Raw genomic sequence first — 27,210 nt, 5'->3', positions numbered from 1 at the left:
ATGCGTTTGTGCTTCAAAGCGCCCTGTATTTGTCTAGAAGTCTAGTTTGGCATACATTGTCTCATGTTGGTATCGTAATTTCAGTTTATTGTTGCGCAATTTTCAATGGATTAAAATGCTTTGATATATAACTTGGTGGAAAAGCTACAAGGAGAAGTTTAATGGTGTATTTCGTATTATTCAATATTTTTTTGGAAAAATTTAAGTTTCACTGCAAATTTACTAAAAATCCTATGCGTAATGCGATACTGAAACTGTATCAAATTTAATTTCAGTATCGCACCGAAATCCCCTTTCCAGCTTCGATAACATGAATGTATTGTTAGTTAGTAATTAATACCATAAAGTGCAGGTTTTTATTGTGGAAGCATTTATTTTAGTACAATTACCAATTATTATAAACTAATGTTGCCATAATCGATTAAATACATTTAATAACGACACGATATAATGCATAATTATCTTTTCATCATCCCATATGATAATGACTGAATGAATAGCAATAACATGGCTCATATTAATCCTTAAATTAATTTCGACATCACGCACTCAAAAACGCATTCGAGTATTGTAAATTAATACATCTGAAATCCTATAAATCGTCCATTACGAAATTCCAATAAATGAGTATTTACATTAGGCTTTTCGTGTCTGCGGACTAAAGCTCATTGTACAATGTACAGGATACGTCAAAGAGAATTATTTTGACGAATGTATTGTATGGGCGAGCTGCAAAAAATTTAATTAAGCGCGCTTACAGCTCTGACCTTTGATATATTTTTAGTTTCGTTTTCAATGTCGAGATAATCTTATATTCCATTTCATTTAAAATCTCTTCATAATCTTTGAAATTGAAATCTTCCAATAAATTTTCCGTGTAAAGTGAAAGAAGCGCGGCGTGACATTCAACAAGTTGCATTGAATAGGTCGCTTGCAACGCTCCCGGCGCGGCGAGGTCCATATAGATAAATATTATTTCATTTTACTTTTTTCAGATTCAAGTTCAGCTTTCAAATATTCGAATATCTGCACGAGTTGTTGTTAATGAAAATTTTCCCCTTCAATATTACAGCTAACAGCATTACACGTGGACAGGCAATATACGCTTATTGCTTTTCCAATTGTTAAACTCGAGTCAAGGTTTTAAAGTCCAGACTAGTTTCCAGGTAAGGCATTTTGATAAAAGTTTCGCGAGTACTTGTCTCAGATGATTTTAGTACGGTGGCACGTGTAAACATTACAATTGTCGACATAAACTATCGAAACGTTCTGGAAACTAGACGTACCGCACACAATCCGTCGCGTCGCTAACTTAACGAGGTGGTGAGGAGCCCTTAAATTGCAATCGTTAATTAATAGGTATAAGCTTGAGGTTCTAACACGAGATATTTGATTAATTAATACTTAACGAGCTTTTGAATCAGTGAGCGTAATATGCATTTGTTATCTAATCGCGTTTTACTCGGTTTACCTCTTCATCTTATTTATATTTAAGAAATATAAATTATTAATATAATAATCGTAGTTAATTTTATTAATGACTCAATACATTTATTGCGATGTAAATTTTATAAAGTATCAATTAAAGCAACGAATACACGAGTATATATTTTGTGGTAACCGTTGACTGGATACAGAATTTCATGTTTTCGCTTTAAATAAATAAATCAATAGCCTATCCTACCTTGATTAATTAATAATATGATTCATACGTAGCAAAACTAAGATGGTGGTCAAATTTAAAAAGATATTTCGCTGCAAATATTATGTTAAATTATAGCTTCTTCGATCTTACGAATTAGTTTCAGTTAGAAACACAAGAGTCAGTCCTGTAAAAGTCAATAGAGAGATTGAAGGTTTTCAAGTCAGAAAAAGTGAGGCTAAAGGATTTGGTTCGGATCACTCTCAGTCAAGTAATACAATTACGTGCCGGCGTCATGGGGAAGCGTGTATTTCGCACTTGACCAGGGACGGCCTGATCAATATTCCCTGCTGAATTTTAAATTCTTTTTAGATTTTTTGTTTTTAGCTGTTTTTCCCTTCAAATTGATAGACAGCGATATTCCAATTTTTTATCCATGTAACTTAATTTATTTCTGAAACACTTTTGAGTCACCATTTTTAATAGCAGCATGCAGCATGGTAAGAAAAAATTGGTAATTTCGTCATATTATTAACTCCTTTAATCAGGTCAAGTAAAAACGTTATACGTTTTTCATTAAATTACTAGGCACAAAATTAATCTAAATATTTCTGACAATTATTAATTCATTATTTATGTATAATTTTATAATCGTGGCTTTAATTTAGAATTTTCGTTAGTTACTTTTACTGTAGACTGTAGAGGCACACTACAATTGATCGGGGAAATTCACAACAATATGGAGCTAATCAAAATACATATCTAATTTTGGCCAACAATCTATAATGTATTTACAAAGGAATTTGCTTTATCTACATAGGTTGATTGACAATGACAGTCGGAAGTTCAGCTCAAGAAGCTTATATCTAATACACTGGAGATTGCACTATGACCATTGACTTGTCACAAGAAAATATAACCTTGAATGACGTCAGTGTTGTTTTTTGTCTCTTTCTGTGGGTGACCACACTGGTTTCTATATTCAGGATTTTTCGAAATAGAAAAAACTAAAAATCATGGTCTTTAAATAATAACGACATATATTTTTAACAGTATTAATTATATTATAATATTACTGGCCATACTTTATAGGTACATACAATTTTAATTGGTATAGAATGATAGTTTTAAATAACTCTTGGCTACAAAGCCTGGATATGAACCGATATATAGCATTAACTTTGTAAATAGAGGAAAGTTGTGTTTTGCATCAGATGCTGTTTACCAAATTGTAAGCTACTCAGATCTTCTTTTTAAACGCGTTGCTTCGACGGGTCAATTTCAAGCCAAAATCATCAAAGAAAAACTGTTTATAATAAACGCCTTGCACAAATTTCAGCTAACTTTACAAAGTTTATTTTTCAAAAGGTATTTTTTTCTGGGTCGTAATCCTCAGTAATTTTACCCTTGATGGGCACATATATTTCTTTTTATTTTACTTTTTGGAAAGCTGAAATACCTAAAACAAAAAATATGAGGTAAGTTAAAAAAGTATAAAGGAGAATGCCCATTTTTGGTATAGGTTTTTCTCATGCATCAAGATAAAAATAATATTAAAAAAAATCTCGGCAATTTAGAGGCCTTCTTACCATCGGAAAATATATTTTGAACAGGGAATGTTTTGTAAAATCTAATAAGACATGTAATTGTTTAGATCCGTTACCATAGATTTAGTATCCATTACCGCTTACATCTGAACATAGTGTTGCCATAGTAAATATTTAAGTGTATTAATATCGATTATTGTTTTCATTGAATTACAAAAAAATCAATTAACATAAAATCATTCTTTATGGTGTTGTTTATACACTGTAGGTTATTTTAACATAGATAGTGAAGTAAAATACTTGATTCCATGCAAAAAATGTTTCCTTCATTTGTCTTACGCATTATAAACGTGAATGATACATATGTAACAACTGGTGATGAACCTTTTTAATAAATAAAAAAATAATAAAAAAGATGAGTCTGTCATATCAAACGTCACATCACATTGTGTTGATTGATTTTACTCTCCACTTTAATTGTGTTTTATTATCGAATTGTGTGAAAGTAAGCAAAAGACATTTTATCTTTGCTGATTTGTCAACGACAGGACGTTTTTACAATAAAGTGCCAATACTGTAATTGCGCTAGTAACTCAGCCCCCGGAATCACAGACACAATAGAAAATCTATTGTGTCGTGGTCCGATCGGGCCGCTCGGGGCTCAATGGGCTAGCGCAATTACGCTGACGACAGGACGTTTTATTTTAGAGGTGTTTATACTTTTTTCCAGCCTGTGTTACTCTTTACTTAGCCTGTGTTAATTCTTATTTAGAAATTATTTATTCCTGAAAATGGCTAACACCTCGAGTGAGCGAAAACGATGCATAAATTGTTCTTTCTTGATACCGAGAAACATGACGAGGCATCACTTGGAAGAAGCGTCGAATTCAATGCTCAGTTTATTACGATCATGGATAGCCCCTACTCAGGTGAGCAGACATTGTTTAGTTGCTTGAATTGTACATATTTACTTATTGTTTCAAATAGGTTTTTCATTTAATTTCTTCTAAAGTCCGTAATAAAATGTCATTATTGCCCTAGGGATTAAAGTGCCACTTTATTCCCTAGAGCTTAGAGTATTTGTTTTAGATGGAGTTTACTTGACATATAATACGAATTTTAAATGCAGGTGATGTTTATAAGAATTTTATTATTACTAGAAAGAAATCCAACAGAAGTTCCAACCCTTTGTTGTGTTAACATAATATTTACTGTATTAAATTATTAAACAGAATGTACTTTATTCCAATAATATTTTTGCAGGTTTCTTCAGAAAACATCATTTGTAATGAATGTTTTGAATTACTTCAAAATCGAGCAAACACAACAAGTGAAGGAAGCATTTTACCGTTGCCTGCTTTTGGACATAGAAGAGTCTGTCTTCCTTGTGGAAATTCCATTCTACGATCAAGGACATATCCTGTTCGACATGATCGTGAAGAGAGAAATGTTTTAATTCGTTTTGTTCCACAACACCTTGTATATATTTTTGAGTTTATATAAAGTGCCTTAGTAAGTTTTTGTCTAATAGAAAGTATATCTTATAATTATTCTTAAACTCTTTAAGGTCTCAAGAATGGATCGTGTATGTGCTGCATGTTGGAGGTCAGCAACAAGAGAAGTACAAAGGCAGCAACAGCGTGACTCAAATCGCCCCACTCTGGCTGACACTGAATTAAGTGGTGATTCTGTTGTTCCTGTGCCACCTCCTCTGCCACCAACAACCCCAGAAATTGTTCAACCAGTGATACCAAAAATAATTTCATCATTGTATAGACGTGCTGCTAACACTCCAAGTCACTGTATATTTGTTGATTGTTTTGAACCTGAACGCCTACTTATACCATCTACTATCAAAGACCTAATATTGTTTAATTATAAGTTTTACATACCATCGGGTGCACGCATTTGTCGTCACCATTTAAATCATGGTTCTTGGGACCAGTTAACTTCTCAATTGAGAGATTTTACTAGTAAACAATTTGATAATATTATGACTATGATGCAGCGAGCTGCCAACCATAGATTTGATTTTTCAAATATTACATTGATGCCTCCTCACTTATGCCATTATTGGCTTGGTATGAATCTTGAACAGTTTCATGAATTACTAAATTGTATACCCAATCTAGCAGAACAAGTACCAAACGCTACTATAGCATTATGCATTTATTTAGTTAAATTAAGAACAGGTGACAGCAACAACAGATTAGCCACTCTTTTCAATAAACCTAGAGCTACATTGGAACGTTTGATTACTCAAGCTAGAAATTGCTTTATTAATGATTTTGTCCCATTGTACTTAGGATTTAATCATATGACTATACAAGATGTTGCTTCTCGGAATAGGATTATTCCAGAAGGATTTTTTGGTAATCCCCATTTACCTGCAGAAATTAAACCTGCAATTGTTATTTGTGATGCTACCTATATTTTTGTGCAAAGTAGTTCCAATTATTTATACCAAAAACAAACATATAGTTTACAAAAACTAGATAACTTAGTAAAACCATTCTTGATTGTATGCTGCGATGGTCATATTGTGGAATGTCTTGGTCCTTACAAGGCCACTACTAACGATGCTACAATCACTAGTTTAAACTTAAATAACGAGGATTCTGGTTTTGGTCAATTTTTCAGAAGGGGCGATATTTTTATTCTTGATAGAGGATTTCGAGATGTTGTGAGTGAACTTCAAGACCATGGTTTTGTCGCCTATATGCCTGAGTCTCTCCTTGATAATGAACACCAATTAACAACCCTGCAAGCAAATCGGTCTCGTTTGGTAACTATGTGTCGTTGGGTTGTAGAAGTAGTTAATGGTCGTGTGAAAAGGGATTATAGACTTTTTCGGGATGTTTTCAATAATAGAGCTGCTATGCACCTCAAAGATGATTTTAGAATTGCTTGTGCCTTGTTAAATAAGTTTCATGTTACCGTAAATGACCCACCAGAGGCTTTTGAATATGTGAGTATTGCTAAAAATAGACTTTCACTTGAAAATCATTTGGCAGTGTACGTGGAAAGTGAAAATGTCAATAGAAGGAGAGCGAGATTTCAACAGGTTGATAGCGAACATCCTCATTTAACTACATTTCCACAACTTACAATAACTGATCTTAAACGGCTTGCTTTAGGCACATATCAACTGAAACAAGCTAGGTCATACTTTGGAGAGCATGTTCGTCAATCTGGCATTTATTGGGTTCAGGTAAATAATGAAATTGATGATGATGTTCCTCTGATGTTAGGTCTGAATAACTATTTATTAAGGGGTAGGATTAAGTCCAGACATGTAAATAGTCGTAAGTATTACACTTATTTATTAATAAGTAGAGATGATGCTGTAAGAAATACTCTAGAAGCTATAACAGGTTATTGTTGCAGCTGTCTCGTTGGTAGGCGAACAGTAGGATGTTGTGCACACGTAATGACAGTGGTTTGGTACCTAAGCTGGGCTCGTTACAATGATGTAACTGCTCCGGCTCCATATTTAGATAATTTTTTTTATGAAAATGACGAATGATGTTTGCCTTAAGTCCGGCATTCACTACACGCACCGCGAGCCGAGCCCCGAGCTGTACCAATCCGTGGACAAACCCGTCATCGCCCACACACTACACGAGCGCTGAGTTGTAGTCCAGTCGACTGTGAACATTGGTGAGCCTTGCACGTATCTACCCTACCAAGGTACCGATGCTTTCAAAACGCAAAAAAGTGGCTCTAGTAGTCGGTGCAATACTTTTTACGCAGAACAAAAATAAAAAGCGCGTGTGGGCAAAGGAATGGCTGAAACAACAAAAAAAATATACACATATGAAATTGCTGCAATGCATTCAGTCCTGTGAACCACCTGATTTTGTTAATTACTTTAGAATGAAATACGAAACCTTCATGGAATTATTAAATTAGTGACGGATTGGTGCGCCTGTGAATGGTACCCTTTACGTTAAATTGGTCTACCACTAGATCTATTTTTTTGTAATATCTGTCTACTTGAAGCTACTCCCATTATGTAAACCGAATAAAACAATCTATATGAGCTCTATTGGCATTTTATTAATCTATATTTAGGTTTTCTTGAAATCCATCTCAGGAAGATTTCTGGTGCCTACCTAGTTTGTCTGAAAGCATAAGCTCTACGCATAGATTAAATATGTTAAACGAAAAATAACCTTCGGACGATAAAACACTACCTAAATCACACATAAACCTAACTAAATCGGGGTTATTTAAGTTTTGAGGTTATTTCACATTTTTCTCAATATCTTGAAAACCCCTGTTTTTATCCCAAAAAAATCAATTGGTAAAAATCTTTTGAATATCGAAGAACCCTCCAAAACCACTCTGGCATTGACGCAACACTATACTGCGGTCCATACTTTCATGGGCATTCTCCTTTCAATGTAAAAACGAACAATCTTATAACTACATGTGAGTGCAATACCGATGTCGAGTGTTGTTTCATTACTAGTAAAAATCTTGAAAATGGTGTTCTAAATTTCATCATAATATTGTTATTACAATATATTCTCTTCACTATCCATAAAAACTCGTCATCATGGTTACCTTACTTGTTAATTTTGTTTATTGAAAACTTGTTGAAAAATGATAAAGTATTGGGAAAATAACAAATTTAACATGACTGCTTTCTAAAATGATGCAAAATTTTACAATTTTTGCCATTGAAATGATTCTAAACAGGTAAATGCAGGAGTATTGAGGAATATTGTAAATAACGTAAATATACACTTGCCTGTGAAATTCTATGCCAGAATTTGGTGTCCAAACACTTCTGCAATTTTTCTCAATGCAATACATTATTTATATTCGGAAAATATTTATTAAATACGCAACAGTATCTATTAACTTGAATATTCGAAGCGACGCAATTTTTTTGACACTTATGCCATATTGTCAAAGTGAGAGTTGCTACAATTTTATTATGGTAACTACCCATAATCAGGGAGTATCGTTTTTTAATAATTGGTCCAGATACTTATTTTATTTAGCATAAATAATAATTGTCTCATCCAACAATGCTTCTGAATGACGTTGTTGGCAATTTATCAACAAACTCATGTACAAAAACTAACCTTTTGCACAGAATATTACGGCATACACAGTAGCCTTGGGAAAACTTCGTATTAACAGTGGCAATACCAAGTTAGGTGTGAAAGTGATAAAACACAACAATTTTCTTGTTACACGTCAAATGTTCATGCCGAAATCTCCAGTGTATAAGATATAAGCTTCTTGGTTCAGCTATATTGTAAGTTTATAGAAGTTATAATGAGTTAGTATTCATTGATTCTATATAAGTATTATTTAGAATCAACGAATACTAACGTAAAGTTAGAAAAGTTTGACATACCATTCTAACAATTTGCTAGAGTGCAACGAAATAAATTGGGAAACGTAACTGTTTTGTACAAAAAAGATTTTTTGGGTCATTTCAGTGTATATGGGTCACGATATACCTTTGTTTGCAGATTATATGGTTATTAAAAGTTCGTGCCGATCAATATTCAGAAGCGTGATATTGCTATAGATTTTTCGTGAAAAAGAGAAATTAAAAGAACGCTAATAGGAATACGTACTTGACTCAAACTGCAGTGGAGGCGCGCTATTTAGTCTTTGAGGGGTGTCGTTATCAGACCCGATTTCAAAGTAGCTTATTTTTCTCATGTAAATGATAAAACATGAGTTTTCACACTTTGAATTATTATATTCTACTTTCAAAGTATTGTATTATGTATATTGAATTCATGTGTACTTGTCAAATTGTATAGGATATTTTTTACTCTTTAAAGAAATTAAGAAAATTGGTAAAAATAATAAAAATATTGAAATGGGTTCATTGTTTTGAAACAAACGCTCGCCTTTCTATTCTTCTCTTCTATCAATAGGAAAAATGTTACCAAGTTAAAAGTAAATGAAGCGTTGTTTTCTGACTTCGTAGCGTTCAGAATTTCAATAAGGAATCTATAAAAAAGTTATATACATCCATCGGAACGGAAAATTTTAGATATTACTAGCTTTGCCCGCGGCTCTGCCTGCTTTTAAGATTAACGCTTAATAAATTATAATTAGAACTTAATAAATTATAATATACTAAAACCTTTATCGAGAACCACTCTATCTATTAAATCCGTTGCGTAGTTGTAAAGAATTAAACATACATAAGGATAAAGGGAAATAGAAAGCGACTTTGTTTTATATGTATTGTATGTAGTGATTTCAAATTTTAAGAAAAAGTCGGTATACACTTCAACAGGTAAAGGTAAGGTAGTGTAAAAGTAGGTATTTTATTTTATAACTTGCTGTTAAATTTTTTTGCAATCATTATTTTGTTCAATTCAACTTTCCGAAACTTAATAATGATTTTTAGATCTTAGGGAAATCTGATAATATAAAATAAACTGTTAGGACCTTTTTGTATAACATTGTTATTTAAAGGTTAATATTTTTTATTCCCGGTTATTATAGATAGACGCACGTGTCGTGAAAACAACGCACCAATTCCATAAAAAAATAATCTTTGACTATTTTTCCAGCCATGACCAGAATTGAAGGGAATATTAAAAACCTCTTAAGGGGGAAGGTCGTAAGTCGCTCGGCATTTTAATGTGAATCCAATTTTATTATTCCATGAGGCGGTTAGGTAGTACAGGCTCCATTGGTTATTTTTAGGGAAGCCAATTTTTTTACAGGTATCTGGGGCATTATGGATGTTCTGTATGAATTTTGTAAAATATACCGAAATTGAACCAAAGAAGCGGCTAAATGGATCGCGATATGCCGATGCACAGACCTTTGTAACTGAATGTCATTTTTCATCGAATTAAAGGTTACGTTAGTGCTTTATAATTTCATATTCCATTGTGCTTCCCACACATTGGCCTTTCAGGACAGAAATGAATTGCATAAGCTTTACATCAAAATTTGGAAACTTCGAACTAAAATATAATTGTATGACATTATACAACAAAAGGTGTTGTTTATAGAACGGCTTATCAAACAAATATTTTAGTGAATGAAAATTTACTAAATGCTCATGTTTATTTCTATCCAGTTAATGAAATATTCGCTGTTTTAGCTCATGTTAGTTCACTTTGATGATTGTGAAGCAGTATTTACCAAAGCTCCAAACAGAATGTATCCGGATTTCATTACACATCGGTTATTTCACTCAAAATCAAATTCCAAAATATCTATAATGACGTTGACCGACTAGTAATTTCGAAATGTCTATCTAAAATTGATGAACCGTATGTAATAAAGGGCAAAGCTCCACCACGGGTGATATGCGAAACGGCGAACATTTCCAATTTGCGGACGAAATGTAAAAATGATAGACACGAGTATCGAGATTGCAAGACTGCGCGATGCACCAACTTTACCAGTTTAAGTTTGAGCACATTACATCTGGGCGGATATTAGGTCGCTCCGGATATGAGCTCCCCTTTATAGTAAAGACACACATCCGTTTCGATTTCAATACTCCATTCCCTCACTCGTATGCATTACACGTCTTATTATCTTGTTTGCTTTCAGTGAGCCGCTGAATAATGTACTTATGTGCCTATTGCAATGCGCCTAAATTAACTATCCGTCAATAATCATCCCGTATGCACTTGATGAGATTCGTTATACCATGGTGACATGCAGTGAAAGGCAATTAGGACGATGTATATTGTATATACTATGTAGAGTTGAATGAACAGATTATTAAATGATATGAAGTAGTAGCGAGATATTGGGCGGGAGGTTTGTATCCAATAGCAACGAAAATTCAGGGTAGTTTTATGAAGATGCAATTTAAATATTTTGCGTTGTGATTGCTTTGCTCTAAAGCAGTTCCTAAAATATGCAATTCGTTTGATCTTTAGCTTTTAGAAATCTAGTCAACAAATTTTGGCCAAGCCTTTACATGACAAGTTCACGGGCGTCGTTTGACTTTGAACCAAGTGCCACGTGTACTCTTTTTCTATCTCATCAAAAAATATGACGAAAAACCTTTTGCTCCCGAATTTTAAGCCACTTTGCTAAAGCTACAACAATAAACAAAGTTCCAATATTATCTACGCGAATAGAGCTTATTACATGGACTATACTATGATATTTGAATTCCCATTTTAAACAGCAATATTTTAATTGAATACGCCGACGCGAGTGGGCAGATTCATTGATAGCGTATGAACTACAAAGCTTGTGAAATGCTCGCTCGCAAAAAGGGATTGTAAATAAAATAATGAGAATTAATTAGTTAGGAAAAATTATTCTCGTATTACAACAGACAACAATATAAATTCTTGGCTGTTTATAAAGCACAAATATCCATCTAATAAGTTTTGTCCGTGAAGCACGAGTAAGAAGATATCTCGAGTTATTTATAGCTGATATTATAAAAATAGAAGTTAAATGAGACGTGATCTATTTATTTATTCTTTTAAGGAATTAGTTGTCCCGTTAATCTTATATTTTAAACGAAAATGCATTTTGCATGAAAAGCATTTTAGTACCTACTTAAGAAGAATTAGTAAGTCAATATCTTTTGCCTATTGCGCCGCAAATAAGCTCTCAATCTTTCTTTCTTTTTTACCACTTAACTTTTCGCAATATATTTTAGAAGTAAGCAATAAAATCACTCAAGCTAAGATGTCTCAATTCTTAAACGTTGGCATTGTTTACTTTGGGAGTGCACCTTCAGTTTTATTGCATTGTTGACGACGATCTGAAGCATCCGACTATTTCATAGAAGCTACATTTACATTCTTATATTTCTTATTTGAATTGAATGGAAATAAATAATTCACATTACTTGCAATATTAATCGAGTACCTAATGTTCGTGATGTTATTGCATGCAATTCACAAAATTTCTTTTGTAAATTTTCCTGCTCATAATATGAATTTATTTATTTGACATATTACGTTTAAAAGAAGCCTTTTTGTAATTTCGGAGTAATTAATAAAATATAATTACTCTTTGCCTTTTGTGTCATTTAACGGTGCTTTATTTTACGTGATAAATTTTCTGCTGTTTTCGGATATGCGTGGGCTCAATTTCGATTTACGTGTGAAGTCATTCGATAAGCAACAGTTTATTTATATATAGCGAAGTTTGGACTATTTTTCTTTTCTTAATATCATGTTCCAACTGCGAGTGTGGTCAGAGCCAGCGCGGATTGACAGAATATATCGAGTAAAATCAATGAAAGAAAAACGTAGTTTTAATAATATAAGTCGTTATTTGTTTTTTATTTGACACGTTTTATGTGTTTTGTATCTTTATGATAAGTATTATTTGTTATATTAATTATATATTTGACCAAATTTCAGTGGCAAACCATGGGTGATATTTATTTTTTGATTTGAAGATAAAATGCTTAGTTAGTGATAACATTTTTTTAATAAAATAATTTAATATAATTAAAATCATTAAAGGAAATAATTAAACGTTGGTATATTTATATTTTACAAATACACAAGATAAACTTAAAATCTCATTTGTATGCCAGCCCCTTGTTAGCAATAGCTAACATTGCATTCCTTTAGCGTCGCTTTGTGATATTTTTATTAAAATTATCGCTTATGAAAAAGTATATTTCTCTTTGAAACGATTTGTTTGTGTACACAATAATATCTCTCGAATGGCAATATTAATATTGTTAATATTGGCTTATCGGTATAATCTTACCAATAAAATATTTTACAACTTTTTATTCGTAAACTAGGTATTTTTTATTATATCTTTTTAAAAAGTTGCATACACTTCGGATAATAATAAAACATATTGGAGAAAATATAATATACAATTCAGTGGATTTGAGCATTTTTATTAATTTTATTTAAGTTGTTACGAGCATTGTAGGCATATTGTATATTGTATAATCACGGTTCAATTAGGTTGATGAACAAGTTTCTATTTGAGGAAAATAATATTTTTATGTACAATCAATGGTAGGTATTATGGAGTCTAATTGACTATAATTCGTTGAGCCGAAAGTAAGTTTGTTTATTTATATTTTTGTCAATCGTTGTGGTGATTTTGAGAAACCTAAGGAAAATATCTCAGGTATTTATCAAATATAATTTTATATAAATTATGATTTAATACTGAAGATACTATAAAATGATTAGCTGATAATTGACTGAAACTTGCAAGTGTATTTATTCCTCGGTAATGTTGTAGGTTAACTTTAAGATAATGATGAAGACTATGAGATTACGAAGACATAAGATTATTATACCTACTCTACTGTATCAACTATCGTTTGTATTTGTTTTTTGTTTGTAACATTTCAAACGACAACTACTTACTAAATCAACGTCTATTTTATCCAATATTTATTTGGTTTCTATACTTATAAAAATTAAAAATAGCGTAAACTCCAGAAGACGTCTTTTTTCAAGCCGTTATTTGATTTCCCTCGGCCGCTCGCCGACTGACGTTCCGGATAAAAATCTGTAATCCATTTACAAACAGTTGTTGGTTTCCGATTGAGGTAAAAATATATTAATTGAGCTGATTCTTCTGCCCTGGTTGCCTGGAAGAGATCACTACTAAGTGATAAGGCCGCCAAATACACTAAACTGCTCCTTGCTTTTATTTTTGTATGTAATATGTATCATTCAAATGCTTTTTCTATTCTTTAAAATTTTAAACAACTCAATATAGTTCATTATCATCAATCTCTTACAGAGCGGGAAAGCAGTGATACATTATTCAATTTTAAAATACAATACGTGTTCTATGAATTTCATAAATTGATGATAGATCTCGCCACGTGTAAGTTTTTATGAACATAACTTATTTTCCGTTTCATAATTAATTAATTTTCCAATACAGTTTATGCATATTTAAGATTAAGCTTCATTAGATTTATCTTCGAGTTAAAACGTGCAAGACGTGATAAAATGGAGATTACCCACCACATCGTTTCCTTTTTTTTTCTTAAATTTTTATTATTATTTATTATATCCACGCTCAAATTCTAATTATTTCTTTCTTATGGGTTACAATGGGTTTAATTTTTTTGTAAGTTTTTATTTATATGGTGTTAACTATACATATTATTATGCATGTATTTAAAGTTTTCAGTGAATTAATTGTACCCTAAACATGTGACATGAACTATTAACAACAATGAAGCAAGATATTCGGAACAAGTTTTGGAAGCGGACATGTGTCCTGAACACATTGACAGGTTATTATCCAGTATTCAAATTAATGCAGACCATTATTGCTTTAATATATCTCACTAATATTATAAATGCGAAAGTTTGTGAGGATGTGTGTGAGTGTGTTTGTTACTCTTTCACGCAAATACTACTGAACCGATTACAATGAAATTTAGCACACATATAGAGTGTAACTTGGATTAACACATAGAATAGGTTTTATCCCGGAAATCCCACGGGAACGGGAACTATGCGGGATTTTATTTGAAAACGCGGGCGAAGCTGCGGGCGGAAATCTAATCTATCATATTTTAGTACAAACCTTTTAGTAATTTAGCGATTTTAATAAATATTTTTTTTTATAATATTAGTAGGATAATTATTCACCTATTCATAGGTAATAAAAGAGATTAAAATATGACTTACAAGAATCTTGCATAACTTTTACAAGCCACTACGACTACGACAATCATAGTAGAGCAAATTTAACTTCCTTCAATCTTAGATTATTCCGATGCAAACTTTTCAAATCTTGCTAGTAAGTGGTAAGTGCATAGATAAGAAATCTTCAATTTTCTGCCTTCGTGTACTGAGCTTACATACAATTTACCATGATCTTATTTATAGACCTGAGACTGCTCTTTTTTGAACTTGTTGGATTTGTGTGCAATTTTCGAAATTCAGTCCAAAAAGGTAAGTACTTTACTATAATTGTAAATGTAATGATGGTCAGTTAAGTAGTGTATGTAAACTAAACACAAACTCAATCATAATATTATGTTTATTCTATTAGACTTTTAGCAACGCATTTGAATCGTCATACCTGTATACTTACGTATTTTTTTAAGAAAATTAATTCACAATTTTAGACTTTTTAACCGACTTCAAAAAAAAGGAGGAGGTTATCAATTCGGCCGGTATATTTTTTTTTTTTTTTTTTTTTTATGTATGTACACCGATTACTCCGAGGTTTCTGAACCGATTTACGTGATTCTTTTTTTGTTCGATGCGGGATGGTGTCGAATTGGTCCCATAAAAATTTTATTCGGCTAGGCCCAGTAGTTTTTATTTTATGAGCATTTTTGTCTGTACTCGATGACTTAATTGGAATGTAGCAAGTAACTTTGATTCACTTCCCGATAACCGATTGAGCTGAAATTTTGTATACGTATGTAAATTGGATAGCGATGAAACATTATCATGACATAGAGCTGATTTGATGATGAAATCGGAAGGTGGCCATAGGAACTCAGTAATATATTGACTCAACTTTATCGAGTTTGAGCTCGTTTGATTCGTGTTGAAAATTACACTAAAAAGTATTAAATAAAATTAACTGCGTTAAAAACAACCGACTTCAAAAACGGAAAAGTAAAAAATAAAAAAGATTTGATATTATTAATTACTACATATTATTTAGATGTGCTATTTATTAAATAGGTTTGAAGTCGGTGCCAAACACTAAGCACTTAGTATTAAGCCCGTGCACCGACATCAAACCTATTTAATAAATAGCACATCTAAATAATATGTAGTAATTAATAATATCAAATCTTTTTTATTTTTTACTTTTCCGTTTTTGAAGTCGGTTGTTTTTAACGCAGTTAATTTTTCATTATATTACCTCTATTTTAAATATAAAACCTTCTTAAATACACAATATTTTTATGATGCTCTGAAAGTTTGCTCCATACATTCAAGTTTTATGACATGAAAGCGGTAAGTTGTTGACCTCTCCCGTAGTAAATTAGCAAATTCTTATAGTAAAATCGCTTTTATTTATATTTACCTAAACACTGTATTATGTTAGGTACCCTTGCACTAGCTGTATTCACTATTAAATTTCAATATAATATAATAATATAAGTATGAAAATTTAATTTCATATAACTTATAATGAAACTATATTATGTAAATAATTTAATCACGTTAATGGTTGCTTTATACCTAGAATATTATAAAGCTCAATACGTGGTTCTCTTTAATTTATAATTAGGTTTGCCTTTATAGACCTCTGCTTCCTATACGAGGGAAAAATTAATTATTGTGGCTGAAGCATTAAATCGTTAATACTAATAACTACCTTTTGAGTTGTAAAAGTCTTATTACGCCATTTTATTTTTTGGATTATTTTTAATTCTTATATGAATAGATAATATAATAAGAAAATTTATATCACTGTGATGCATCCACTATAACCTTATTAAGACAAACTTTGTAAAACATAGTTCTATAATTTCGTTGAAATACGCATAATAATTTTTCCATATGAGTTAATTCCTAGTTCCTTCCTAACTTCAACAAGCCCAGTTACAACAGCTATAGTTTATTGTAGAAGAACTATTCGCTGTAAATGGGGATCAGGTTAATCCATTCTTGATAATTTCCAGGTATCCTATATGTTATTTTAAAATGAAATATATTACACGTAATTGCAGATTTTAGAAACTGTGTTGAAGAGAAACCGGTTATCGATTTATTTCTTTTCGATTTTCTTCAGTTTAAGGTACTAACCGAACAATGTTTGATTTAAACATTGTAATATGATATGATGATTAGTCGGGAGTCGAGACCTTTTCAAGCCGTTGTTAACAAAATTTACCGGAAGGTTCTTACTTCGTAGGTAGCGGATATTGTTTAGCACTTTTTGGTAACGGAAAATTTAAGTTTCCGTCATGACGTCAACATGTTAATATTATGAAATTTGAAATTTTCATACTAAAATTCAACGTTAAGTTTTCACTTCTTGATAGTTACTTTACTTTATTTTTGTTTTGAAGTGAAACTTCTTTATCGGGGTTGGAAAAAAAGTAGTGCAACATTTTTTCGTTACGCGTGACATTTTTCCGTTACGCGCCATCTTTTTCTTGTCCCTATCACGCGTGATTCGACTTATTTCTGTATAGTTCCATATAGTAAATTATTTTTGAAAAATAAGGTCATAAAGAAGTTTCACTTCTTACTTGTGTACACTAGTACACACACACATTTTTTTTATTTGTCTATCACCTGTAGCTATCTTGCTTTTATCGATCTACATACATACTACTCTTTGTAGTTAAAAAATTATTTCCTTTTTTTAAATGTGATTTTAGCGATTTACCCAGTTACATTTGCGTCAGCACGTTTACCAGATTATAATTTCTTTAAAATAATATTTAGTTTTAATATATAATAATTTAGTTTTCTTTTTATGTGACTTTAGGTACGCGGTTAAAAGGTGTCGACGACTATTTTCGGCATAAATACAGAGGTTTTTAATTATTAGAATTGAGATAAATTATAATCAAAGTTTTACTATAGTTATGTCTTTTTTTAATGTTGGGAGTTTAATGATGTAACGAACCTGAATGCTTTCTCATTTTTTTTCTTTGTTAAATATAAATAAAATATTGTTACTTGTTATCTTTAAACTGCACTAGAACGTAAATAAAGAAGCTTTAATTATGGGAGGATTTTTTTGTATAATCTATGGCGCATTAATATATGGTGTAATTATTTCTGTTCACTCATACGTGGGCAGTTGAAAAAATGACGCGAAAAGACAGATCCCTGCGTTCTCTGAACTTTGACTTTTTTGTAATGAACATACGTACATACCTATGACATTTCTTTATTGCATATACAAGGACTAAATTGTTAAGCTCGCTCTACCTTTTTGTTTTATCTAACTAAATTTATTTTACGAAAATTCTCTTATTTGAACCAGTTTGCACTTTGCTCCGAAAATGCTCTACCGATGTTTTTTGTGTAATGGATAAATTTTGAGAATAGGATGTTGACTATTTTTTTTTTAATAACTTCTGTAACTGTTTATATTTTTTTAGTAAAAATGGCGTTCGAACACAACAACGTTAAAAAATTAAATTGTCACAATAAATTTTTACACGTTTAGTCGGCAATTTGGCTTAAAGCAATATTCGTAATAACAAAAAAAAAATGTAGTTTTTTCGATAGTCAAGTCCGAAAAGATAATCCAGGATACAGCAATATTGATATTGCAAGATCTCTTTGTCTTTAGAGCCTTTCAATTTTTGCGTAATTGAAATTGTTAGGTAGGGGCTTGAAATAAAACATTTATTTTTGTACTTAGACGCTTGTAAGGAAAAAGTGGGTAGTTTTAAAACACAGTTTTAAAATAGGAATTGGTATGTTAGTTTCGTATTTGGATATATTGTTTTGTACTAGTTGTTCACCCCGGCTCCGTCCGGGTAGGCGTATTATTGTAAGTTTTCAGATTTTTATAATACCTATCTCAAAGAAACCCATTAAAATCCCTTTAGGCAGACTTGAGTAACTTATAAGTGCTGCAACTTCGAAAAAAAATGATTTTTCATACAGCGAAATATGGATAGATTAAAAAAGTGTTAATTCCATTTCCATTATTTGTATGAAAAGTTTTCTCGACATTGACATTAAAAGCAAAATATTTGTTACCATTAGTTAATCCATCCACACAGCGAGATTTATCAGTGATTATAGGATTAAAAAATAATGCTCTTATACTAAAAACTTTGTAGTTAAGTAATAGAAAACATTTTTAAATAATAACTCTCTTGTTCAACCGTGACATTGAATTTTGTTATATTTAGATTTGAATGTTCAATTTAAAAATCCTTTGAAATATTTAACTGATTATTTATTTTTTGACAAAACCATGTTATTATGAATCTGTAACAACAATCAGGCAGATTGCCAAATTTTCTCCAGTATGGTTTAAGATAAAAATAAATAAATTAAAATAACCACTGGTACGTTGCAGCAGCAATATGCGCTTACGCACGTATATTTTCAGACTATTTATTGTTTCAATATATTTTCCCATAATAGGTTTATTATTGAAATTCTAATAATAATATAGGTTTAATTTTAAGCCAACCGTATATTAAATGTCTTATACAAAATTAGATATAATGTCTATACATCGAAGAGTCAGATGGTATTTGGTAAGGCAAAATGCATACATCATCCAGGAACCGCAAAGCTCTTGCTCGCTAACGATATCTCTCCAGCCGTTCAATGGTTCCCATGCACGAGGGAACACATAATCCACCCGTGAACAAGCCCGCAGTGCTCACTACTATCCTCTTAGCGCAAATCCCCAAATTTGTATGGACGTGCAGAACTCTGTTGTTTCAAACGACTACCGAATTTAACTGACTGGAGTTTTACGTGAAATTAAGGACGGTTGTTTTTCCGGATTCCACGCGAGTTAAATTGTGTCTTTATGATGCATAAGCATGTGCTTAAAAGATTTAAGGGTGGTTTTTTTGTTTGAAGTCAAAATTCAGAAGGATTTTCTTATTTTAGTCGTACTTTTTAAGACTGAGGAGTATAAGGAAGCATATATTAATAAAATAATGAAAACACATGTTTTCTATTTGCGAAATATGTAAGTGAAAATTTAATATAGCCATTAAAAAGGTTCACAAGAGATTTTTATTTAAAAAATATTCGTCCATTTATAGGAAGCATAAAATTAAACACGTGTCACGTTTGAAACAGGATGGCTAATATGAAGTTAATTTTCCTAGAAAATTGTCAGTCAGGTTTTCTTTTACATCTTTTTCCAGTTTCTAAACGCTAAAAATTAAAAGCTATTCTCGAAAATGAATAATTAAAAGTGTAAAAAATATAATTTACAAAGGACCACTATTTCCGCGAAGAAGTGCATATTAAATTTTGCTCTGACATAAAATAAGACGGCTCGTGAAATGCAAATAAGATAAAATGAAAAAAGTAAGTGACATGAACAGGGCGATGCCGAGTCTACAGCCGCTAAGCTCGCTCAGACGTAATATCGAATTATAAGGATTCTGCGGCAAAATCAAACGGCTCCATTGCATTTTCTTGGTATTAATTATTATCATAGATGTAACAATGGTGCAAGTAACTTCGTTACGGGAAAACATTTGTTGCACTTTTCGTAATATAAATTATTTAACAGGTTTCCCCGAAGTTTGTTTTGATTGGAGTTAAAGTTACATTGAGTTCATAATTTCAATGCTACATTTAAGTTGAAACGATACTTTCTATTAGTTGTTGGTTTGCCTTTACTTAGTGTTCGGGTTATTTTAAGTCCAGGTTTGCAATTATAAGGCTTGATGAAATTATTAGAGGATATTTTTTCAGTTAGATGATAAAGGTTAAAAAAAATTGTATAACTAGCTGTTCGCCTGGGCTCCACCCAGACTAGCAGAATTGTTTTTTAAGTTTATGATTTTATAAAGCAGTAAAAAAAAATATACCTTTTTAAAAATCAATAACGAATATACATTAATTTCTTTCATTTTAAAAGTTCTCGGATATGTTATGCGATTCTTATAAAGTTTGAAAATAATAATTACAAAATTAAGCCAATCAAGTTATTTTTTTTTATGCCGCTCGTAGGTACAATAATTTTAACGCATTCTCTGTTATGAATCGGCTAAATCGCGACTTTTTAAATTTATTTAAATAAACGAAGTTATAATTTTAGCTATGGATTGAAATATGTATACGAAATTGAATTAGTACATGCATTTTCATTATAAATTTTATAATTTAGAACAAATTCTTTATAATAAAATGATTATTAATAAAGAGTAAGATTTCTTGATTTATTGATGATGTTCTTATTATAACAAAACATAGTGATGCGCATGAGTTCTAAAATGTTTTTGGCAAATGTGAACATTTTAATGAACATCACATAAGTGAAACTCTAGCGAGCGAATCGAGGCAAATTTAGAAAAGTTAGTTTTAAAATTGAGAGAAGTCTAGCAAAAGTTCTTAATTAGTTGTACAAGCAGTAGTACATTTTTGTTCGCTTCCCGAAACTTTCACTAGAATTCTGTACAAATAATGAGTCCCTTAATATTGTGAATGTTCTATATTAAAATGTGTAGAAATCTTAATGACTGCGTTGGTATAAGTAAATGGTAATTTACTTCATACATTCTTTGCTCGTTTTAAATTTATTTTACTACAAGCGTTTAATTTATTTTTAATAACGTTTTTAGTATACATTAATTAACTTCAAGAAGTTACGCTCAAAATATTATATTTTGCAGATAGTGATGTAAGCTAACTCCTTCCAAATTTCTAAGTCCCGTTTATTATAAACGAACCAATGAAAAAAAAAAACTAAAATTTAAAAATTGTTTTTAATTAAGTTTACGGAAAAGTATTAAATTTTCGCAATGCAACCTTAAGTCATGTCATGTAAATTTCTTTCCCCGATTGTCTTAAAAGAGTTCAATCCATATTAGTGAACTATTCGGTCTTTCTTGTAGCAGTTAAAAATTATTTCCGGTTTTCATAAACTATCGCAGTCTGTTAATACAATTGCCTAATCTGCGGTTTCCATTTAATCCATGATCGACGTTCAATGCGGGTTATTGAGACGATTGCGTTGTCACTATCACTCGGCATACGTTACAGATAGCATTAAATTCCTTCATTATCTGTAGATTCCATCACATTAAGAAAGTAATTAATTAATTCCTATGACTGAAGTACATCTTGTTCGAAAGTTCTGTTTAATTATGATTAAATTTATTTCATTTAACTCTATGTTCATTTTTTAATGCAAAATCCGAATTCCGAAATACCATTGCAAAAGCTAAAAAATGCTCTTATTATTGGTAAAAGTTTCAAAGATCGCAATACATTTCACAAAAGTATGACAAGTAGCAGTCGTCACAAAAAATTGTGTAAAAAATAGTGCATACAAAAGTATGCACTTCTTCAAGTTGACAGTGAGGAAGCATTACAACGTCTAGTTGAATTGTTTTTGAATACTCTAGTAGCTTGAAGATCAAGTAATTAAACTCAGTATCCATCAGAGTCACTTACAGTCAAGTGAAAATTCTTTTCAATTATTGTTCTACAATCTCGACGATGTTCACTACCGTTGAAGTTTTATGTTCCTTGTTATAATTTTATCTAATATTTTAAAATATCATATTTTAAATTTAAATTTATTAAGGCTGACCTTTAAAGATCACCCCTTGCATTTGCATCCCAGCTCCCACTACCACCTTTCAATTCCACCGCCCTCCCCCCGACACCACACTTTGCCTCCATACAAACTTTCATCCCCCCCCACCCTCTTGTAACAGCCCTGCCTCCTTGCTGGCTTTCAATAACCCCCCTCTACTTTAAACCAAAGCCCACCCACTTACTGGTATTCAATACTTCCCTCCCCACTCGAACCACTGCTCTACCCCCTTACAGGATTTCAATGCCTCCCTCCCCCTTCAAACCACTGCCCCGCCCCCTTACTGGGTTGCAATGCCTCCCTCCCCCTACAAAACACTGCCCTGCCCCCTTACTTGATTTCAATGCCTCCCTCCCCCTTTAAACTGTAGCCCTGCCCCCTAACTGGATTTCAATGCCACCCTCCCACCTTGTAACCATGACCCTGCCACCTTATTTACACGTGTTCCCCCCCTTTTTATGCTGCCCGTGAGTTAAAAGCAACAGGATAAGAAACACAGGGCGTTACCAAATCGCGTACAAAAATAACGGCCGATACAAATTATAAGCCAAATAATTTCAAATTTTTTAATCATTAACGGTCACACGTTCGCTATGTCTGTCTACATTCGCTCGCGTCCCGATTTTATTCTTTGTGTAAGTTATCCTTACATTCAAATCTATTATTAGCTTCTTAATTGGAGGTAATGAGTACATAAGTATCCCCCAGTAGGGGGTGGAAGGCTAAAAGAGCGAAGCAGTGTCGAGTATCGCGCAACCGGCGCCTACGCGAGTTGCATACCCCGGGAGGTGCAGGTGGTGGGGGGCGGTTGGTTGGAGGACGTGGAGATCCTGGATTGTGTGGGGTTCGGGAGACAATGAAAAAATTTCTACCTGTATTCGGTATGGCTCCGCCCCATTGGTTCGGGCTCTGACGTCCATTTTGGTACGCCACCCCGCGCGTCACCCCCCGCGCCCTATACTCTAACTCCTTTGCTGGAGATTAACAAGATTGCTATCCGAAACAATTTTTAGCACTTTTGCATGCCCGGCCAGGTACTTCATCAAGTTAAACCGTTCTCATTATCTTGTTTACGTGAAAAATGTAAAAGCTAGTCTTCTTCGTATGAAAACAATTTATCGCTCGGTTAAAGTTATTACCGAGAGCAATTTAGTTTTTCAATATTGTCTTACTTCGCAAAAATTGCAAATAGGTACTTGAAATAATTAATCCCTTGTTTCCTAAGCTTTAATGTAATCTCTTACACCGTATGCAAATTGCTTCAATAAATTATATCGTATTCAATTTAGACATGAAAGGTAAAACTTTTTATAAATCCTTTCTGTTGCATACAAATATTTTTTCGCAGCGGTTTTTTAGGATAGTTGTTTTGATTCAATTACATCAGTGCGCTATGAAAGGGATTGTAAGGATTAAAAATTATAAAATGCCTACGGATTGGAGTGAATTGGAAATCCATTTGATACAGTTAAAGCCCCCAGCTGAGGTAATTTCACTTAATTGTCAGCTCAATTCTTTCGGAGTGACAGAGATAGCGATGCTAGACAACTATTAAGTAATTAACCGACGTAATACACTTGCAAGCTTACTTCAGCTCTGAGGGCTCCTTCGCCAATCACTTTAAGAACCTAGTTATTAACTTTATAGGTCTCTTAAAAGTTACGCATTATTTTTTTCAAGAAAAAGAAATTAAAACATTTTTTTAAATTTAAAAATCTGACAAGAAAAATAATATTCCATAAAGAAAAATAACGAAACTTTCTTAACTTACAACTCTAATTTTTTTTACCGTAAATCTATTTTATACAATAAATTAAAATCCATTAAAAAATTCGCCAGAAAATTATATAAAAAATTACACGGTTCAAAAAGTTTACGAAATTTCAAAAATTCTTACCTGGGCGACGTTTTAGCGCGTACAATCGACACAGGCGAAAACACAAACTGAGAGTTTTGAGTGAACCCGGGTGCTGACGAGACGTCGTCAACGAACCGCGACCGGAGAGCTTCTGACGCTGCGGCCCCACTCGCAGGGCTTTAAGTCTAGCGGCTGTAATGGCCGGCGCCGAACTCCCACTTGTTTCGAAGTATAAAGATGTGTTTGATTTTCGAGAACTTAATTACGTTACGTCCGCCCCAAACGCCCAATATACCTGTAAACGAACTAGGAATTTGTTCATTCGGATTTCCTCGCACGTTTGTTGAACTTGACACTGACTGACCCGGAAACTAATATGGAACGAATTAAATGATTTGTTACGGTTGATAATAATTAGTTGTTTTAGGTATTTTTGCATTAATTTAAATGTTTTTAATTAAGAAATAAGCTGTTTATAGGTATATTTACTGTACTCAAAGCGTGATTTATTGAATGAATGCTGAAAATTTTAAAATTAATCTCTGCAAGAATGTTCAGCCGTCGGAAGCGTACATACAAGAATTAAAATGCGAAAAAATTGATTTTCCTGCTTTCAAATAGCCTGGATACTTGGAAAGTGATATTCAAAATAAATATAGATACTATTGAATACAGCCTTTACGTTTTTGATTAAAAAAGTTTGAATAAAACTATTTTTATTCTAAAAGGAATTCTGACCTGATTTTCAGTTTTTTAATTCTTTTGTAACAGTTTAAATTTTGTACTAAGCTTCCTAAAAAAGGTTCTTCGATAATCATGTTATTAAGCATAAGTACGACACCAAAAATAAGGAATAGTTTACAATAGCTAATGGTCTTCAGTTCTTAACATTGTTAACATCTCTTTTGGCCTACAATCTCAAGTTATTCATCATTTTGACTAGTTATTTATTACGTCAGCAGTTATTGTTGATTTTTAATGACAATTTATAAATATTTAACACTGTGTTAAGACCGTTTTTATGAAGTGGATTGCACCTCGAGCTACTTCGAAATTTTCTGCATTGGAATTTTTATACAGGTAACTTTTATTTACTCTATTTTCAAGCGATGGAAAGCATTCATCGGAGGATACCTTAGTTTTTGTGTTTTTTAAATTCTAGATAACAAATAGCACGAGATTTATCCAATATCGTCAGTTTTTCGCTTCAGGCCGTAATATTGGCTGAAAAAGCTTACATTTGAAACGAAAAATATTTGTTTCAATAGTACGATTAAGATAGTTGTTACTTAATTTCAATAAGTCTTCTTATCGAACTTCTAAAATAGGGAGAAGTTATTACTTCAATTTTATGTTTTAACTGTGTCATATCTCATACTTTTTGGCCAAAAAAATTTTGATGAACTGTTTTAGCAGTGAAAACTTCTTCATCCGCTTTGAGATGTTTTTATTCTATGAAATTACAAATATAAATAAAATAAATTTTCAGTTATATCCGCAATCTATACGATTGCTTACTTTTGTAAAAATAAAATAAAATATAGATATTACTTTTCTTTTCTATCGTCAGTTCCTGTGAGTGGTTCCTTTTTATCTGAAAGCCGGCATTTGCTTCATGTTTTTCGTTTTAAATTCGCATCATAATATTTTAAAATCGAACGCTTTTTAAGTTATAATTGGTAATCCATGCTTATTTATCTTTGTCTGCATCTTACAAGAAATTAGTTCTTTTAAAACAGTTTGTTACTATTATTAAAAAAAACTAAAAGAGCCTAAGTTTTGGTTAATAAGCGGCTGCAATTTGTCACCTCTTTCACTTGGAAGCTGAAGTGCTTTGTATGTCTTTATTTGTTTATTTAATAATAGATATTTTCGTGCAATTCACTTTTTTTCCTTTATCTGTAGAAATTAGCAGTTTTTGTTTGCAGGGTATGAGTACTGTTATAAGTTGATGTTCTCCCAAGAACTTTACTCTGGTAGGGCTTTGTAGTAAGAGTGCGAAGCTCTGTTAAGCGAATTAAAAAAAAAGATGAAGGTTCTTTATACAATTGTACGTTATTTTTAATGTATAAACCGAAATTGACGATTAAATATTTTATTTGTCTGAACCTTGCTTACTTCATGTTGATCGATTTAAATTCGATTCAAATCTAACGAATGATTTTCAGTGATCGTTGGTAGATAACCCGTGCTCTGTGCCCGTGCTTAATTAACTTTGTCTACATCTCTACTTGAAGTCAGTTTACTATGCATATATTTTTATATATTTTTTATTCATATTAACTGTTAAATGTAGTAAAAAGTGTGTAAGTTGGATAAATAATTAGTAGAATAAGTCCAAATAGCGGTGAAGATTCTTCGCCATTTTCTGATGCGGTTTTGCATTAATGAAATGATATTAAAATGGTACGATGCAACTCATTAATGTGCCTTTGCAATAGGACTTAGCAGATTAATACATTCCTAGTAGGTAATGCGACTCCCGTAATCCTACATCTAAAGCGAGGCTGAGATGTGTATTCAGAATTGATTAGTACGTTCTAGAACTATTTGCAATGTAACAGCTAGTGTATACATACAGTTGAAGTTTTTCATTATTTTCTCTCAGTTTATTGAGAGGCGGTATATTGAATGCAATGGCATGTATGACGCTGTGCTTAAGAATTTTATTAATATCGCAAATAAGATATCGGTACTGACCGTCTCGCGAGTTTAAAATAACTTTGTCTTATTATATTATCTTTTATGCTTGATTAAAATAACGTAAGAAATAGGAGTTTTATGAAACTTGGTGGTATTAGAAAATGTTGAGTAAAACAGAGGGTATCAGAGTTAAATGCAATGTAATTAGATAAGCTAGTTAATGGATATGTATAAAATAATTAACATATTTAAATAAAAAAAGGTGTTTGAGTTTGAAGAAAACAGATGTTTTTAAGAAAAAATAAATGCAATTGGTTAAGTAATGCATTATACAGATATAGATAAACAGAGTA

General features: G+C 32.0%; 2 protein-coding genes across 2 annotated transcripts in view; one reads left to right on the top strand and one right to left on the bottom strand.

Annotated features, from left to right (window-relative positions):
* Positions 1–24,325, bottom strand: part of LOC123705466 — a 31,709-nt gene extending 7,384 nt beyond the window's left edge. Inside the window, exon 1 of the mRNA XM_045654246.1 lies at positions 24,254–24,325. The gene's annotated coding sequence lies outside the window, so the exon portion shown is untranslated. The remainder of the gene's footprint in view (positions 1–24,253) is intronic.
* On the top strand, positions 3,232–7,237 carry LOC123705308. Its single transcript, XM_045654043.1, has 3 exons — positions 3,232–4,118; positions 4,453–4,668; positions 4,757–7,237. Exons 1-3 carry the CDS (start codon positions 3,981–3,983, stop codon positions 6,713–6,715), a joined length of 2,313 nt encoding a protein of 770 aa, XP_045509999.1. The 5' UTR covers positions 3,232–3,980; the 3' UTR covers positions 6,716–7,237.
* Positions 24,326–27,210: the final 2,885 nt, after the last annotated feature.

The sequence above is a fragment of the Colias croceus genome, chromosome Z (genome assembly GCF_905220415.1).
Source record: "Colias croceus chromosome Z, ilColCroc2.1".
NCBI lineage: Eukaryota > Metazoa > Arthropoda > Insecta > Lepidoptera > Pieridae > Colias > Colias croceus.
Note: the sequence above shows the minus strand (reverse complement) of the source record. Positions and strands in the feature narration are given on the sequence as shown.

What these genes read in the sequence shown, in the direction of transcription:
- LOC123705308 (XM_045654043.1), top strand. Translation starts at nt 3,981, where the DNA reads ATGGCTAACACCTCGAGTGAGCGAAAACGATGCATAAATTGTTCTTTC. An exon ending in CATGGATAGCCCCTACTCAG is followed by an intron (nt 4,119 to 4,452) that starts GTGAGCAGACAT and finishes ATATTTTTGCAG; the next exon opens with GTTTCTTCAGAAAACATCAT. An exon ending in GTTTTGTTCCACAACACCTT is followed by an intron (nt 4,669 to 4,756) that starts GTATATATTTTT and finishes AAACTCTTTAAG; the next exon opens with GTCTCAAGAATGGATCGTGT.